Source organism: Halichoerus grypus, chromosome 15 (genome assembly GCF_964656455.1).
Source record: "Halichoerus grypus chromosome 15, mHalGry1.hap1.1, whole genome shotgun sequence".
Lineage (NCBI taxonomy): Eukaryota > Metazoa > Chordata > Mammalia > Carnivora > Phocidae > Halichoerus > Halichoerus grypus.
The window spans coordinates 18,190,876-18,207,673 of NC_135726.1; the positions used below are offsets into that span (position 1 = coordinate 18,190,876).

Consider the following 16,798-nt stretch of genomic DNA (forward strand, 5'->3'; position numbering starts at 1 on the left):
AGGGTCTGTGTGGGCTTCACGAAGCAGTAGAGAGGCCGGGAGGTTGACTGGGAAGCCTCAGCTTCACCAGGCCTGGCCTGGGGCACTGACCGAGTGGGTAGGGCTGGGGTCCTTTAGGGCAGGCTCTAGGGCAGACTTGGGGGTCACAATACCCAGGGGAGGGCCAAGGGCTCCTGGGACCTCCTCTGCCGGAGCAGCTAGGCCATCTGGGCACTGCTCATTGGGCTGCCATGGGGGGAGGGCCTGGGTTTGGGTCCGGGTCCGGGTCCGGGGCTGCATCCTGGGCTGGGGCCGAGCCAGGCCGGCCAGGCCGCAGCGCTCTCGGCAGACAGTGGCTGATGAAGAAGGTCTGCAGGAAGCGGCGCCGCAGGCCCTCAGGCAGGTAGTAGTGGATGAAGTACATGAGCCCCAGGCCACGGCCCGGATAATAGCGGCGGCAAGGCCGGGCGGCCAGCAGAGCGTCGGTGATGGCGTCTACGACCGGGCTGAGGTCCGGCAGCGCCAGGCGCAGTGAGTGCAGGAACTGCCCGTGTAAGTGCTCGATGTAGTCCTCGCCGTAGGCCTGCAGCAGCTCTCGGGGCAGGCTGGCCAGCAGCAGCTGTTTGCGCTGCTCCCACTGGCCCACATTCCGCACCGACTCTGGGGCGGGGAGGGGGGAGAAGGAGCGGCAAGGTCAGCGTGAGGTCAGTTACGGAAGCCAAAGCCAGACTCAGGCCCGTCTATCCCCCAACCCAATCCCTGCCTCCAGCCAGAGCCATGCCCATTTCTCAGACCTGATCCCACCCCAGAGAAGACCACACGCATATACCCCCATCCCAAACCCGACCCCCACCTGTCTTAAAGCAGCCAGGCTGGATGACGCTGACCTTGACCCCCCAGGGCAGAAGTTCACAGCTGAATGTGTCCATGAGCAGCGCCATGGCCGCTTTGGAGGTCCCATAGGCTGCCAAGCACGGGTATGGCATGTCTCCTGGGGAGGGATTGGGAGCGAAGCAGCTCAGCCTGCGCCAGAGGCTCCAGCATCCCTCCCCGCTCCAGTGGGGAAGGGCCCTCACCTGCTGGGCTGCCCACAGTCACGATGCGACCCCTAGAACGGCGCAGCAGTGGCAAGAGACCCTTGGTCAGCTCAAGGGCACCAAAGAAATTCACCTCCATGCAGCTGCGGAATGTGGCCACTGGAGACAGCTCCACATCGGCCACCACATCGTTGTGGCCTGCGTTGTTGACCAGGCCCCACAAGCCTGAGGGCACGGAGAAGGGGGCGAAAGAAAGGAGGAAGCTCTGGGTCAGGCCAGCAGCAAACCTCTAATCCCTGGGGGAGCTACGCCACTGACCTGTGCTGGTGGTGTGGGCCTTTGTGAACTCCAGTGCTCGGCTGATGTCTGCTGGCTTGGTGAGGTCCATCTGCAGCAGCCTCAGGCGAGGGGAACAGCAGGCACGCAGCTCTAGGGCGCCGGGGCCATCCAACTCCAACACGGTGGCCAGCACCGTGAAGCCCATGGCGTCTAGCTTCTTGGCCGTCTCCTTGCCAAAACCAGAGTCACAGCCTGGCCAGGGCAGGGCAGCCAGTGAACTCCCACTGTGGCCCAGTCCGGCCTGAGACAACTCTAGGATCACCAGGGTCCGAACAGGATCCAGGCCCCCGGATATCCAATCTTCCAGCAATCAGCAGCCCTCCCTCCTTTCCCGGGTTGGCCTCTGCAGGCGTCTCCCCTCTGGCTGAGCACCTGGGCACCAGCTCTCTCACAGCTGCCAACTGCTTGACTCCCCATAGCTACCCCAAACATGGCTTACGATTCCCACTTTACAGATGAGGACATTGAGACCTAGGAATGCGAAGTTGCTTCCCAAAGTCACTTAGCAAACAAAGAGGAAGGCCAGGACTCTCCTGGAGGTCAGCGTGAGACCCTGTCTCAGCCCCGGTGTCCTGCCTCCTTTGCTCTCAGGCCTCAGCTGGCGTGCGTGGAAGCACAGCCTCCCTCCCTTTCTAGCTGCCCTTGCCTAGGCTTCTTCCTCGTACCTGGCCTAGGAAGCAGCCCCCTCTCTGGTCCTGTCCCATCTTGCCCCCTTGAATCCATTCTCTACCTAAGCAATCAGAGAGATCTTTCCAATAATGACAGTATCACTCTGCGGCTGAAAACCTTTCCAAGCCCGCCCCCCCTCTCCCCCGCAGCCCCCGGGATGAAGCCCAAGCTCTCAGCTCCCGTCATCACAACCTGAGCCCCACCTCCTTTCCCTGCCAACACCCCTACTATTGTTCCAGGCTCTAGGCAAGCTGGAGGCCCATCCCCACCTCACCCTTGACCCCCAGCTCTTGGAATTCCAATCAGTGGCAACAGTGGGGCATTCTCTGAGCCTCAGACCCACTTGCCCCTAGGACAGGCAAAAGCCTAGATGGGGAAGAGAACAGACCTGCATTTCAATCCCTTCCCACACCCAACAAGTGTGACCTGAGGTCAGTTACCACTTTGGAGACTTAATTTCCTGTCTTCAGTATGTAGAGAGAGGAACCACCAGGCAGAGCCAGAGTGGGGGTCTGATAAGTAACGCTCCCTTCTTGATTGTTCCCATTCTGATCCTGGCTCCATGGGCGGCCAGCAAGTGGAGGGAGAGGCCTGTGAGCGCCGAGGCTCTCTGAGGCCTGCCTCCCTCGTGGTCCTGCTGAGCAGAAGCTTCACAGTAGCCCTGCTTCCCCAATTCTGGACGCTCGGGGGCGGGAAGCCCTCCCCACTTCAGCCCCGCCCCCTCTGCTGCGGCGGAGAACAAAGCTGGGCAGGGGGCTGTGAGCTGGGCGTTGTGTGGGTGGCCGGGGGATTGCAGACAGCCCTGGGCTGCTGGGTCCTTCCAGGGCACGTGGCGGCTGGGGGAGGCGAGTGAGCACATGTGTGTCCACTCACCTAAGCTCCCTCCCAGAGCAGGCAGGCCCTTCACAGTGAAATGGAGGCCTTCCAGAGCCTTCGCTCTGTGGTCCCCACAGTCACCCATGCCTTGCATACCCTCTTGTTCACCTGTACACACCTCCAACCTGCCTGCATATTCACACGGGGTTTCACTGCCATGAGACGCCCCTGCCACCATCAGTGCACAAATGTGCACACAAGGCACTCGGCCACTCGGCCCAAATTCTGACTCCAGGGCTGAGCTCTTGGAGTGGCCTTGGGTGGTGGATTTCAGGGACATTCTCCAGCAGCTCTGGCAGGCTCAAGACACTGTTCCTGGCAGGTGAGGCAGGGTCTGGTCACCTCTTTGTCTTGCAGTCAGGTGGCGAGAGAGGAAACCGCAGAGAAGCTGGAGTGGCCCGGGCCATACCCTTCCCCTCGCCCATTGCAGGGCTTTACAGCCAGAGATGGGGGAGCCCAAGCCTCAGATGGCGTCCCACCTCTGCCCTCGATCTCAGGCTCAAGGCAAGGAGAAGTAACAGCAGCAGCATGAAGGCCTGAGGGGAGATCTCAGGAAAGACTGCCCACTGGGTCCCTAGTACCAGCAGACAGCCCGGCTCCTGTTGAGGCAGCTCACAAATTAGAAGGCAGAGCTCACAACCTACCAGGAGGGTCTCTGTATCTTTCCTTCCTCAATCCCCTGAAATTTCATACTGTACCCTGAGCTCTGGTCCCACTCATCCAGCCTGAACCCTGCTTTAACTCCACCCTCTTGCTGAAGCCCAAAAGCCCTCATGCCATCCTTATTCCCACCCCACCTCAGCAGTCTGGCTTCTTGCTTGGCATTCAAGGCCTCTTCTGAGGAAACAGCCTCATATCCCACCACATCACAGCAGCCAGGCTGGTTACTGATTACTGGTTACTGGTTACTGTTCCCTACCCAGGCCATGCTCATTCCTGTCTCAAACCTTTGTCCCATATCCACACTTTGTCTGATCCAAAACACCTTCCACACTCCACCTATCTTCACTCATCCTCCCAGGCCCAGCTCAAGGATGGCCTCTGGGAAGTTCTCCCAGGTCCATCTGATCAGGCAGGGCCCCCTACTGGACAGAGCCTCTGAGAAGCCAGTCTAGAGGAAGCCCCCAGCCCAGGGCCCAAGGTAAGGGCAGAGCTCTGAGAACCTGTCCAAAGCCATGGGGGTTGGGGGAGAACTAGGCTGCCCTTCCCCCAGTACCCCCTGGCCTTTCTCCCCCTCCCCACTTCCGGCTGGGCCTCAGTCCCCCTCCCCACCCCCCCACCCCCACCTCCGGTCCTTGTGGTGACAGATTTATTCCCTGCTCCAGACAAAGGGAACTCCACCAGGCGGCCAGAGGCACCTGAGTACAGCTCTCCAAGACCTCCTTCCTGGGCACTGAAGACCAGGAGGAATGTGGGGTGGGGTGCTGGTTGCAGACTCTGGACGGCTACCTCAGCAGTTTGAGGGTGGGTGGTGGGTTCTGAGAGGCAGCTGAATGCCCAGATGCTCCTCATGGTGACCTCAACCTTTTCTGGAGTCCAACGATCCCAGCCAACTGGGGGGTGGGCGCCCCAACTCCCCATCTAAGCGCCTTCCTCTGACCCCAGGGAAGAGGAGATGGGGCGTCCCACGTGGGGATGTTTGGCAGAGTTCAAGGGGTGACCATCCTCTAAGTCCCTCAGAGCACGCCCCCGGCCAAAGACTGCTCTCTTGGGGAGGGGCGTAGCATAAACCCCAAACTCCAGGAGGTTCCGTCTTTCTCATGCAGCAGTTGTCCCTGCGCACCTGCCCACTCCCGGCCTCATTTTCCCTCCAACACTCTCCACAGCGGCAGGTAGTCAACCCGGACTTAGGGAGGTGCCTTGCGCTTCCTACTTGGCTCACTCCCGGCACCCAAGGGAAGGCGACACTCCCACTCCTGCGCTGGGGTCCCGCCTTGCCTTGGTGTGCTCATGGGGAGCCCTCGGAGTGGTCCCGCCCTCGAGCCTGGAGTCCCCGCGCTCCGCGCACTCACCGGTGATGAGCACCGCGCGAGTGGCCACGGGCAGGCGCGGCGGGCGCGCCAGGCGGGACAACGCGATCCAGCCGGCGGCGGCCAGCACGGCGAGTGCGGCCGGCGGGGGCAGCAGGCGCTGGCACAGCCAGTCGAGCGCAGCCAGCAGCGCCAGCGCCGCCAGCAGCGGGCGGCCCAGACGCAGGTCTGCGCGCAGCAACTGCAGCAGCGCGCGGGCCGCCACGAGCAGCCAGGCGCCGCCCGACGGCCAAGGCCAGCGCTCCATGGCGGCCGGGCCGGGCCGGGCCGGGCCGGGGCGGGGCGGGGCGGGAGCCGGGCTGGGGAGCAGGGAGAGGGACTTGGGGTCCGGGGCGAGGGGCGCGGGGTGCAGCAGAACACCGGCCAAGGGCGGGAGGGACACTCGCTTTCTCTGTTCGCCCTCGAGCCGAGCTTATAAAGAGCCCCGGGGGCGGGGGAGGGGGCGGAGCGGAGGGGAAGGGGGCGGGGCTTTCCTCCACTTCTCACCCGCTCCCTCCTCCGGGCAGGTGCCCCCCCCTTCGCCCCGCCCCCGCGGCCAGATCTGCTTTCTAAGAAGCCGGAACAAAGTCCCAAAGTTGCTGCTAGAGGAGGAGCCGCATCGCCGCGGACCGTGCCGGGAACAGGGCCGGTCGGTGTAGCCCTCGTGCCTGGCATCTGCTCACCCCTTCGCCCTCCCCCACCACCACGCGCCCAGGGCCGCTGAGCCGCCGCTCCCAGGTGAGCACACCCCGCTCACACTTGCTCGGAACACCTGAGGACACGCACAACCTCCGTCAGCTTGCCACACTGACAGCACCGGCGCGGCCTCCCGGCCTGCGGGAACAGCGCGGGGAAGCAGCCCGCCCTCCCCCGGCCGGCCGCCTCAGCCGCAGCGGGCACACGCGCCGCACTCCCACGCTGTGCGCGGCCGCAGGTCCCTCGCGCACACACACGCCCTGGCGCGCGCTCACACCTAGGCAGCCCGCGGCCACAAAACCGGCTTGTGGCGGGGGTGGGGGGAGCAAGATGACTGCCCAGGCTCTTGGGAGTCTCTCGCCCCGCCTTCCACCTTCTCTCCAGGGCCCAGTCCTGGGGATGCACCAACCCCACCTCCTTCTGCCTAGGTGTGTGGGAGTGCAGGTGTGTGCGTGTGCGTGTGTGCGTGTGTGTGTGTGGCGGGGGCGGGGTTTCACAGAAAGTGTCTAGGCTTTCCATTACCTCCAGCCCACCCTCCAACCGATACTCCTAGAGTCAGGCCAATGGGGACACCTGGAGGGTCAGTGAGGGCAGCCTCTAGGACAAGGTGATCCCTGTCTGACTCCCATGATTCCGCAGGGTATAAAGTAAGTGCTGTGCGTGTGGGTGCATTTCCCTGCCTGTATATATGAAGATCTGTGTTTGTGTGTGGCCCAGCGGCCCCCCATCCTGCCCACCCCCATGTCTGGCACCCTGTGTTTGGCATCCACGCTAGGGCTCTGCCAGGCACGAGGAGTTGGTGCCAGCACCTGGCTGCCAGGCCCTATTCTGAGGGCAGTAGGTGCAGTCCATGGCAGAAGGAGTCCCTGCTTCCTGTGGGCCTCTGGACCTTGCCCACTGCCTCGTCTATGCCTGAACTAGGTCCTGGGAGGTCATGGACCCCTCCCAGCCCTGTGCTCAATCTCTATCTTAGGTGCTCAGGCTCTGTGCCAGGGCTTGGAGGCAAAGCCTCCTCCAAAGCCTTCCCTGCCACCCAGGCATGGCTCCCCGGTGGGCCACAGGAGTCTCAGGGAGGGGGCTGGGAGCCATTTAGGAAGGGAGGCTCTGGGTGGAGGGCCCATCTCCTGTCCAGAGCCACTGCTGTGCCTTCATGTACTCCTCCACTTGTAAGCACGGATGGCGGGCTAGCCCTGGCCCTGGGAGTCAGGACTTGCCTGGGGAGGACATGTGTGCCTACCTTGAGTACATGACCTTCTGTACCTGTTTGTGCCAGGATTTGCAAACACTTGTGTCCATGTCCTGTGCCATGACCCTGCATGTGCATGTGAGTACATTTGTGTGTGTTGTGTGTGCTTCTGGTGACTCTCCCTCCATCTGGGTCATCCTTTGGAAACTCAGGGAAACATTCCTCTTCTAAAACCTGCTGACTTCTGTTGCCCTGAATCTATGGCCCAGGCTCACAGGTAGACACAGCAACCTTGGCCTGGCTTCCTGACCTGAGCTGTAGACCCTGGATTTGTGGGAGCTCCTACCCCCGCTCTGTCACCCTACTGAAAGTCTGACTGTGGTTTCTCCTGCCTCAGCCTATTAAGGGCTTCCTTGGAGCTGGAGAGGAGGTTTAGGGGAGGAAGTGGGGTGGGGGTCCCAGGCAGTTTTCAAGGTCAAGGCCACACAGGTAGTACTAGCACTTGCCTGAACTGGAATCGAAACTAGGGGAAGTGGCAGTGGGACAAGAAGGTGAGAACAGAGATTGAGAAGCAGAATCCTACACTCTCCTGAGAAGGAACCATGAAGGATCCTGACTTATTGGGAAGCCCATGGTGGGGAGAAAGACTTGCTGAGAGGGGGTATAGGGAATTGCCTTTGGCTGCAGAGTATAGGATGGCTAGGATGGGGAGAGGGTGTTTCCAGCTCATCTTCTGGGACGCTCTGCCACCTTGGACAGAACCATTAGTCTTGTGCGATTTGGGTCTTGTGGGACTGGATGATCTGGCACATTTTTATATGTGCCCACCCAGCCCACCCAATTCATCCTACTTCCAAGGCCAGGAGGCCAGGCCTCCTTCCTGGGATCTATGCTGCAGCCCCCTGCGGCCTCCTCAGCGGCTGAACCCTTAGCCCTCATCAGGTGGAGATGTTCTGGAAGTAGAAAGAAAGTGGTTCAGGCAGTCATGGCTGGGAGGGGCTGGCCCAACCCTGTCTGAGGCTTGGTGCCAGTTTGTGCCTGCCCAGGGGCAGAGAACCAGCCTCTGCCAGAACCAGGAGTCTGGGCTGGCAGGGGCCTCCAGGGAAGAGAAGGGAAGGGGGGCAGAGGGCAGGAGCCCCGGCAGATAAGGCAGGGCCTGGCAGGGGCAAAGGAATGAAGGGCAACCAGAAGGATCAGAGCCCCCTAGCCACCCCACCCCTAAGCCCTCAGCGCATTGTCTCCCTTAGTCCTTAGTCTGACACCCCCCTCTCCCATTCCCCCTCCCCCCACCCGTGGTCTCTCCTCCGCCTTGGTCAGAAATCTAGTGAGCCAAACCCTTAGCTTGCCCCAGGCTCCAGAGGGTCACGGGTTGGTGGGGGGCTGGCTGGTTGGCTCCTGTCCGCTCCAGCTGAGTCTGGTAGCTCACTGGCACCATCTGCTGGCCTTTCTGGAAGGGCGCGGCTCTGAAGGGGATAGAGGGAAGGTGAATGCTGGGTTTGAGGATGAGGGGAACAGAAGCAGGTGTGGGGTGCCCTCGCAGTCTCCAAGAGTTCACCCCCTGTCCCCTTCCCACACTGGGGTTCCTGGAGCCAAGACTCCCTTGTCATGTCTTCCTCCCTCGGTGGTGCAGCTCGGAGGCAGCAAAGTCCTAAGGAGGCCCTGCCTTGCCCTCTGCTCTCTCCTGGCACCCCACCACCCCTACCTCCCAGCACATGGCAGAGGGGCCCACCTTCCTGCCAATGGCCAGTACCCCCACCGGGGTTGCAGACCCCATGCCTACCCATCCTCAAAGATAGCCAACTTTTATCGAGTTTCTACTGCGTGCCGGGCCCAGTGCTGGATGCCCTGGGTTCATAACAACAACTGGCCTCTCCCACTGGTAGCCGCAATGGAGAACTTCTTTCACCTCAATTCCATACCACTCCCCTCCAGCACTGTTTTCGTGCTCCCCCTTCTCAGCCACTTTTCTTTAAAACTGTCTACAATCACCATCTCCACTCTCCCCCCACCCCCACTCTAGCTCTGCATGGCGCCCCCTCCTGACCTCACGAAAGGCCACCAGAAAATGACATCCCAGTCCCCAAATACCATAGACACATCTCTGCGCAGGCGTACTTAAGCCCTAGCTTCAGACTCAGGCGTACTTGAGCCCAAAGTCTGGGATCTCGAGAACTGTGTTAATGCAGGACCACGTTTGCCACATGCAGCCTCTTAAACTTCATTCTGAGGGCAAAGTAGAGCTGGGAATGGTCTTGAGCAAATGAGATACCTGTCCCAATTGCCAGGAAACGGATTTAGAGATGGGGGAAGAGTGGAGGCTGGGAGTTCTGTTGCTGCATCCAGACAAGGGACAGAAACAGAGGTCTGTTTTGGGCTAACGGAGCCCAAGATGCTCATGGATGTGCAAGGGCCGAGCCCAGAGGTACCTGGATGCCCATGGCCTCCAGCACATCCCACAGCTCCCTGGCACGGGAGGCCAGGCACAGGACATCGACGACTCACCTTTGTGTGCCCTGGGTGTGAAGTGAAATCCCTTTATTTTCAGAGGTACCCCATCTAGGATGTGCATCTGGAAATCGGGCCCTTTTGTTAGCGGGGAGGGGGGATGGTGAGGCAGGGGAAGCGGACTTGCATTTTCAAATTGTCTTGCACCCTCCTCAGAACTTTTCTTTTGCCTCTAGGATTGAAGGCAGATATTTGTGGATTAGGGTCCTCAAGTTTGGGAAACACTACAAGAATGTGCTCTGAAACGTTTTCTGGACCAACCCCGGGGGGGAAGGCAAGCCCAGTTGAGAACACTTGCCAGGAGAGCTTGGCTGACTCCAGGTGAAACCAGCTGTCTCGGATCCAGCAGTGCGGTTTTGAGTCATTCATAACCCTCTGCCACATTTCCTGTGTGTTTGTTGTATGCCAGTCCTTGTGTGCGGTTTGCTTGTCCTTTATTTTATTTACTATCTTCATATTGTCCCTGTGAAGTAGGTACTATACATGAGAAGACATGGGGCTCCTGGTGGCTCAGTCAGTTAAGTGATCCACTCCTGGCTTCTGCTCAGGTCATGATATCAGGGTCCTGGGATCCAGCCCCAGGTGGGGAGAGTCTGCTTGTCCCTCTCCCTCAGCTTCCTACCCCCATCCTGCTCTCCCTCTCTCTAAAATAATAAATAAATAAAATCTTAACAAAGAAAGAAAGAAAGAAAACAAATCCAGAGAGGCTACAAGGTGCTGAAGGTCACAGCCATCCAGACGCTGGGTTCCCAACCATCTGGTCACACTGCCCCCTGGCCTTCAGCCTAGGGGGTTGGCAATACCCAGGTGAAAAAGACTATCAACCTTTTTTTTATTTGCTTCTAGATTAGAAACATTAAGGCAAGTTGTTAAAACTAATTCCAAGACTTGCTTCTTTACAGCTTCCGTCACCCCTGATTTAGGCTTTTTTTTTTTTTTTTTTTTTTTTTTTTGGCAGAACAACTGCAAAAGATACAAAAATTAGTTGCTGTTGGCTAGCTGGTTTAATTTATTTGCATATATAAAATTCAGCGCCACCCTTGGTGGCTAATAACCCCCCTGGGGAAGCTGTGGCTGTTTTCTGATTGCTGGTGGGGAGGCCTGTGTGCGTTGTTTTTTAAATAAACTGAAACCAGATGGAGGGGGGTTTTGTTCACAGCCTTGCCTACAATTTTCTCCAGCAAATTCCTTGAAAAGCCAACCACCTATGAGTGGTGCCTGTTCTCCTAGGAGGTCTGTCACCGCTGGTATGCAAATGGCGAGCAGGGTTGGGATTTCTGAAAGTGAAACAAAAGGAGGGGCAAAAGAAGCTTCTTGGGGCAGGGGCTTTCAGGAATGCAGGGTCCTTTCCTTGTGGAGCCCCGATTTTAGGTCTGCACTTAGAGTTTGTGTCCTCATTCTCCCCTTCTCCCTGGAATTGGGGGTTGGGCTGGGGAGGTGGAGTCTTGGGCTGAGCTTGAGTCAGAATCACCCGGACCCATCACTTGGTGAAAATATGGATTCCAGACCCCTGTATATATCCCATTTGTACTGCTAACTGCTGGTACGAGACATCAACTCTTCGGATGGGTTGATTTTTGAGTGAGTGGAGGGGGTTATAACCCCCGGAAGGGGCCCAAGCCATTCTGGCTTCCATCCTGGGAAGACCAGTTGCTCAAGGTGGTTATCAAAATATTTTTAACCACCAGCCAGGTCTAGGGCTTTTGTAATGTCCCTCGAGCACCTCGTTAAGCGATTCCTTCTTCGGAGAGATGAAGCAAATGCTCCCACTGGTCACAGTGTCAGGGGGTTAGCACTTTTCTTTGGAATGTGAATTGGGTATTGTCATAGCGAGGTATGACCCAGTCCCCGGGCAGGGGAGAACACTTCTTTCCCAGCTCCAACCTTCATTCCTAGCTCAGAACACTGTTCTTTTGGATTCTGAGCCTTTTCAGATAATTGTGTCAGGTTACATAAGGTTTCGAGATATGAACACTCAAAGGAAATTCCGCTGGGAACAGGCCTGAGAGGTTCCAGCACATAATTTGCTTTCAAGTATTCCAGGAAAAATTCAGGTGTCTCAGGCCTGCACATTTCTGAAATAAAGTACCAACAGCCAGCAGCTGTGCATGCATGTACCATTCCCCGTAGAAGTGAGCAAGCAAAGACAGAAATTTCATGCAGGATGGAAATACCCTCCCTGGGGAGCACGAGCAGGGTTGGGGACGGGGAGGGGAGGTCATTTACAAAGAGGACAGCTTTGACCAGGCTGCCATAGACATTCTCACCGCACAAAATACCATTTACTACCCCCCCCAACGCTCCCCTGCATGTGGTAGATACAAGCCTTCAGTTTTCCAAGAAACATAAAATAAAAACTGAGTTACTGGCAGAGAAGCTTTAAAATCTTTAGTTCCTCGGGCTCTGTGGGCACATTTTTCACACACCATGATTTTTATTACATTTGCCTCCAAGGGACAGCCCTGCAGCAACTCTGTTGCATAAAGTGCTGTTTCCAAACACCTTGTCCCCAACTAGAGACACAGAGTAAGTTTTATCTAGGTCCGAGAGAGTTCTGGAGGGGTGACATCGTGTTCCAAGCTGTATTGCTTATAGTCAACAGTGGGAAAGCTGCCAAAATCTTCTCACCAAGGAAGCTGAGAGAATATTCTAAATACCGAGCAGTACTTCTTTCCTAAAGCACAAAGTGGTCATAAAAACCATTTAACAAGGAAAAATTAATGGGAGGAAAATGTCCTGAGAATCTTTACGAGGCATATGGAAAAAAACAGATTTACTATGTTGAAGGGACGATAACATAGGAAAGTCAATTTTTACACCAAAAATAATTCACCAAGTATCATTTACTTTACAAAGGCTTCGCCAAAGAATTCCTGTAAGAAGCACTATCTGTTCATTTATTCCTTCCGTCTTTCTTCCCTCCCTCCCTTCCTTTCTTCAGCAAACATTTATTGAGCGCTTGCTGTGTTGCAGGCTCTGTACTAAGGAGCTAGATAAGCATCATTCCTCCCCATGTGGTCTCTCCGGCTGGCTGGAGGGACAGCCCCTAATCAGATCACTACACAATCAAGGAGCCACAGACAACAGAAACCGGAGTCCCACGGCGCTATGGGAGTAACGGCGTCTTCTATTCTGAGGGTCAGGGAAAGCTTGCCCAGAGGAAGTGATGCTCCAGGTCGCAACAGCATCAGTGCAAAAGACCCCAGTACGACTGCGAGCCTGGTCCTTCGAGGAAATGGAGGCCATGAGGCTGCAGGAATTAACCGGAGCCAGGGGGCACGGGAGGTCTTGGAGGCCACTGTGAGGAGGAGGTTTTGATTCTAATTTCATTGAAATACTGCTCCCTGGGGAGGAGGGAGAGTCATGATGGTGGTAGGCAGGAAGTAAAATAATCAGTTTGGCTTTAAAAAAAAAATTTTTTTTATTTTGACAGCCACAAGTTGTGAGGAGAATGGACTGATGGGGATGCGGAGCCCACAGTGGAAGCAGAAAGACCAGTCAGGAGGCTACTGAGCTTGCTGGGGCGAGAAATGCTGGTGGCCATGAGGATGAGCCAAGTGGATCGGCCAATTCATCCAGGGTTCATCGGAAAGGATACTGTGACCCAGACAAAGTGGACCCAGAGAACAGAAGCTGTGGCTGACCACATCCCACCCGGGCTGATTTGACAATTAAAATTTAATTTCGTTAGTTGATGAAATGGATAGCATCATCTTCCTGACGGAAAGACAAGCAAGGTCTAGAGGATTCGTATCGATGTCTACTATCAGCTGAACACTCTGTGTGCTTTGTAAGTATGAGCACATTTTCAGTCCTCATCACCCTCGTGCAGAAGGTCTCGTTACCTTCGTTTTACAAAAAGAGCAAATTGAGATTCACAGAGGTTAAGGTGTTTGCCCAACTGGCGATGGTAGAGCTGGGATTGAAACTGGTAAACTAGTGACCTGCCCTGGGATGAGTGACAAGTCTCAGGGGGCCCAGGCACTCAATGGCTCTAATTAAGGATGGGCTGGTTTGGCACTGGGCATAGTGAGCTGCTCTTTCCTGCCCCAGAGGTTCTAGGAGTCATGAAAGCCGGCTCAGAATCTTCACACATGCGTGTGCAAGCCCTTAAAACCACAGCTAGGCCTTCTCTCCCCCTCTGGGCTCTCCCACCCTGGGCAGACCTACCTTGTGGGTCAGGGGCAGCTGCTGTGGATAGGAACAAGTCCTGCCCGAGGGGCTGACTTCTGTCCCAGAAAAATGGGCCTCACATTTTCACAGAAGTTGGCCACGGGTGGCAGGAGGAGCTAAAGCAACACTCCAAGTAAAGGGAACCCTGTGGGAAAAGGCCTGCGGGTGGCAGCAGATGCTGTGGTTTCCGGGAGCTGCATAATCCTCAGAGAGGACAGGGACAGGGAGGTGGATAGGAACTTGTTGAGCAAGCCCTGGTAGCCATGCTTTGGTGTTTCAATTCATCCTAAACGCAAAAGGGAGCCCTGGAAGTATTTTACGCAGAAGACTGATCAGATGGTATTTTCATATCGAGAAGGTTTCTCTGCCATTTGTCTGCCCTGGGAGCAGGCACCGTGTTGCCCCCTTTAGTAGGTGGTGCCCTGGGGGGTGTCAGGTTCTGGACTGGGGACCACACTATGTCGACAGACTCCAGAAGACTATGATCAAACTGCCTGTGCTTGTAAAAAGCCAGTTTGACCAGGGGCATCTGACTGGCTCAGTCGGTAGACACGGACCCTGGATCTTGAGGTCATGAGTTCGAGCCCCATGTTGGCTGTAGAGCTTAATAAAAATAAATAAATAAATAAATAAAATAAAAAGCAAATTTGGCTAGAGGGAGTCCTTTTCTCAGAGAACTTGGCTTGGAATCACTCGGACAGACATGGAGGGAACCTGAGCTACCACTTGGATTTTTGTTTCAAAGGAGACCAGTTTTAACTCATTATATGTATGTGTATTTAGCCCTATTTGAAACCCACTATATTAATTTCCTATTGCTGCAATAACCTATTGCCACAGCACACATTTAAAAATAATACACGTTTTTTACCTTATAGTTCTGGGCATCAGAAGTTTGAAGTGGGTCTTACTGGGCTAAAGTCAAGGTGTCAGCAGGCTGGTTCCTTCTGGAGGCTCTCGGGGACAATCTGTTTCCTTGCCTTTTCCAGCTCCTAGAGGCCGTCTGCATTCCTCAGCTCCTGGCTTCTTCCTCCACCTTCAAAGCCGGTAGCGCAGAGTTGTCATATCTCTTGACCTTTGCTTTCATTATCACATCACCTTCTCCCATTCTGACCCTCGGGCCTCCCTCTTATAAGGGCCCTGTGACTACAGTGAAGCCACCTGGAAAATCCAGGATAATCTCCCCCATTTCAAGCTCCTTAATTTAATCAAGGTCCTTTTTGCCTTGTAAAGTGACATATCCATAGGTTTCAGAGATTAGGGTGTGGACATCTTTGGGAGGCCATTATTCAGACTACAACCCACTTTAACAAATAAAGAGAAAGGGGGCACCTGGCTAGCTCGGTCAGTAGAGCATGTGACTCTTGATCTTGGGGTTGCAAGTTTGAGCCCCATGTGGGGTATAGAGATGACTTAAAAGTAAAATCTTTAAAAATATTTAAGAGAAAGAATGATAAACCTGGCAGCTGGGAGAAGAATGGCCTGGAAGTAGCCATTAGATAGGAGGCTGGGGCAGAATCAGCAAGGAAGATGGTGGTGGTCTGGACTGGAGTAGAGTGGGAGGAATGGACACTGGACATGCTTCAGAAGGAGGACTGCCTGGTCTTGGGGACTGTCTGGGTTACGTGGGCAAGGACCAGGAGGAGACTGGGTAGTTAGTGGTGCCCTTTGGAGGGCTTGAGCAGAGGAACAGGTTTGTGGCAAAGACAGAGAGGGCATATAGGGATCTGTTGCATTTAGATACTCATGGGACATCCAGGAGAGGTGCCTGGGAGGCAGGTGGACCCAGGGCCTAGAGGCTGTGACTCTCAGATTCCCTCCCCTCCCTGTGGGCATAAATGGGCTCATCCTCTACATTGATTTCTGGGTCACCATCTCTGTTGGACCCTAAAGTTCTCCAATTCCAGGTAAGAGTCATCTTGATTGACATCTCAACAAGAGAAATCATCTTGTATTTCTGAGGCCAGCGTAGCAGTGCTATTTATTCCACAAGGAGTTTGAGTTTATCAGACCTGGAAACAAGAATTTATGTGGTAGAGAGATTAAATCACTTGCACAAGGACTCACAACTGGCTTTTGACAGAGCAGGAGTTGTTATGTTGCTTTTATCGTATGCATGTGGCTCATACATTTTAGGCATAGGGATGCTCTCTGTCCAGCCTGTTCTGAACAGGTAGCCAGCCAGCTACTCACCATTTTAGGGACCTGGAGATATGGATAGGACAGCTGGTGGAAGACAAAGTTTCTTCCTGTTTTGTGGTGGTGGTATTTGCTTGTTTTTTGAAAAAGCCTGAGCTCATGGGAGAGTCCCTTTCCAGGGCACCCTGGCTTTCAGGAAAGGAAGTCAGGTGCAGCAGGGAGGTCCCTAAGGCAGGGAAAGGGAAGAGAGTCTTTGGGCCCTGGGACCCAGGAAGCAGGCACCTGTCCTGGCACCTTTTTTTTTTTTTTTTTAAAGATTTATTTATTTATTTTTTAAAAAGAGAGAGAGAGGAGAGGCAGAGAGAATCTCTAGCAGACTCCCTACTGAGCGCAGAGCCCAATGTGGGCCTTGACCCCAAGACCCTAAGATCATGACTGAGCTCAAATCAAGAGTCAGTGACTTAACTGACTTAGCCACACAGGGGCCCCTGTCCCTGGCAACCTTGGGGCAGCAGGCATGACCCCTCAGAGCCCAAAGCTGAAAGTCCTGTGACAATGGCTGTGGCCTCAGTACCAGAGAGGACCTGTGACTTCTCAGACTGCTGCTGTAGGAGATCCCGAGTCCTTGGAATAACCTGGGTAAGAGGAGCCCAGTGGAGACCAAGACTGAATTTCCTACCAGCCTGGAGGATGGGGGCTCCCAGTAGGATTTATACTTGATTTAAAGGAAATATAAAAAGTAGATAATTTTGTGCTATATATTTTGCTCTTACACTTCACACTTTATATTATGGGGAAACCTACATATTTATTTGGGTATTTGTATCTGTCTTTCCCTTAGCCTGTAATCTCCCTGAGGGGCAGGGATCTCGTGAGAGTTCCCCATGGAATGTCCAGTGCCCAGCACATACTCATAAAGTGTGCCGGCTGACTGGGGGTCTCCCTGAGAGTGGTGGTCTCGGGAGAAACTGAAGGGGGTCGCGTTTGGGACAAGTTAGGATTTCGAGAAGACAGCTGTGGAGTGAGGTGGGGGGAGTGGGTTTTCGAGGAGAAAAGTTGAAAGGGAATGGGGAAAGGGGTCGGCTGGGGTTCCGGGGGTCCCTGGTGAGCCCCGCCCCGAGCCTCGATGCCCGCGCGAACTGACGCAGCGCGGTTTGGCCGCTGTGGGGCGCCGTAGCCCGCGCGGTTGC

General features: G+C 55.4%; 1 protein-coding gene and 1 long non-coding RNA gene across 3 annotated transcripts; one reads left to right on the forward strand and one right to left on the reverse strand.

Moving 5' to 3' along the window:
* Nucleotides 1-217: 217 nt before the first annotated feature.
* On the reverse strand, nucleotides 218-5,311 carry HSD11B2 (hydroxysteroid 11-beta dehydrogenase 2). The gene is made up of 5 exons (XM_036115067.2): nucleotides 4,913-5,311; nucleotides 1,335-1,547; nucleotides 1,056-1,241; nucleotides 833-970; nucleotides 218-639 (listed from the first exon to the last, which is right to left on the reverse strand). Exons 1-5 carry the CDS (start codon nucleotides 5,175-5,177, stop codon nucleotides 218-220), a joined length of 1,224 nt encoding a protein of 407 aa, XP_035970960.1. The 5' UTR covers nucleotides 5,178-5,311.
* On the forward strand, nucleotides 1,471-12,996 carry LOC118550232 (uncharacterized). 2 transcript variants are annotated; one of them, XR_013444139.1, is made up of 5 exons: nucleotides 1,471-4,041; nucleotides 4,226-5,096; nucleotides 5,437-5,647; nucleotides 9,473-9,617; nucleotides 12,730-12,996. It is a non-coding gene; the product is annotated as an uncharacterized LOC118550232 (long non-coding RNA). The 2 variants fall into 2 exon arrangements; XR_004924450.2 differs by lacking the exons at nucleotides 1,471-4,041; nucleotides 9,473-9,617 and having other exon boundaries at nucleotides 4,989-5,096.
* The last annotated feature ends 3,802 nt before the right edge of the window (nucleotides 12,997-16,798 follow it).

Bases quoted from the DNA above. Each gene is read 5' to 3' on its own strand.
- HSD11B2 (XM_036115067.2), bottom strand. From the start codon at position 5,177: ATGGAGCGCTGGCCTTGGCCGTCGGGCGGCGCCTGGCTGCTCGTGGCG. The intron at 971-1,055 runs GTGAGGGCCCTT...ATCCCTCCCCAG, and splicing joins GACTGTGGGCAGCCCAGCAG to GAGACATGCCATACCCGTGC. The intron at 640-832 runs GTGGGGGTCGGG...TCCCCGCCCCAG, and splicing joins GCCTGGCTGCTTTAAGACAG to AGTCGGTGCGGAATGTGGGC.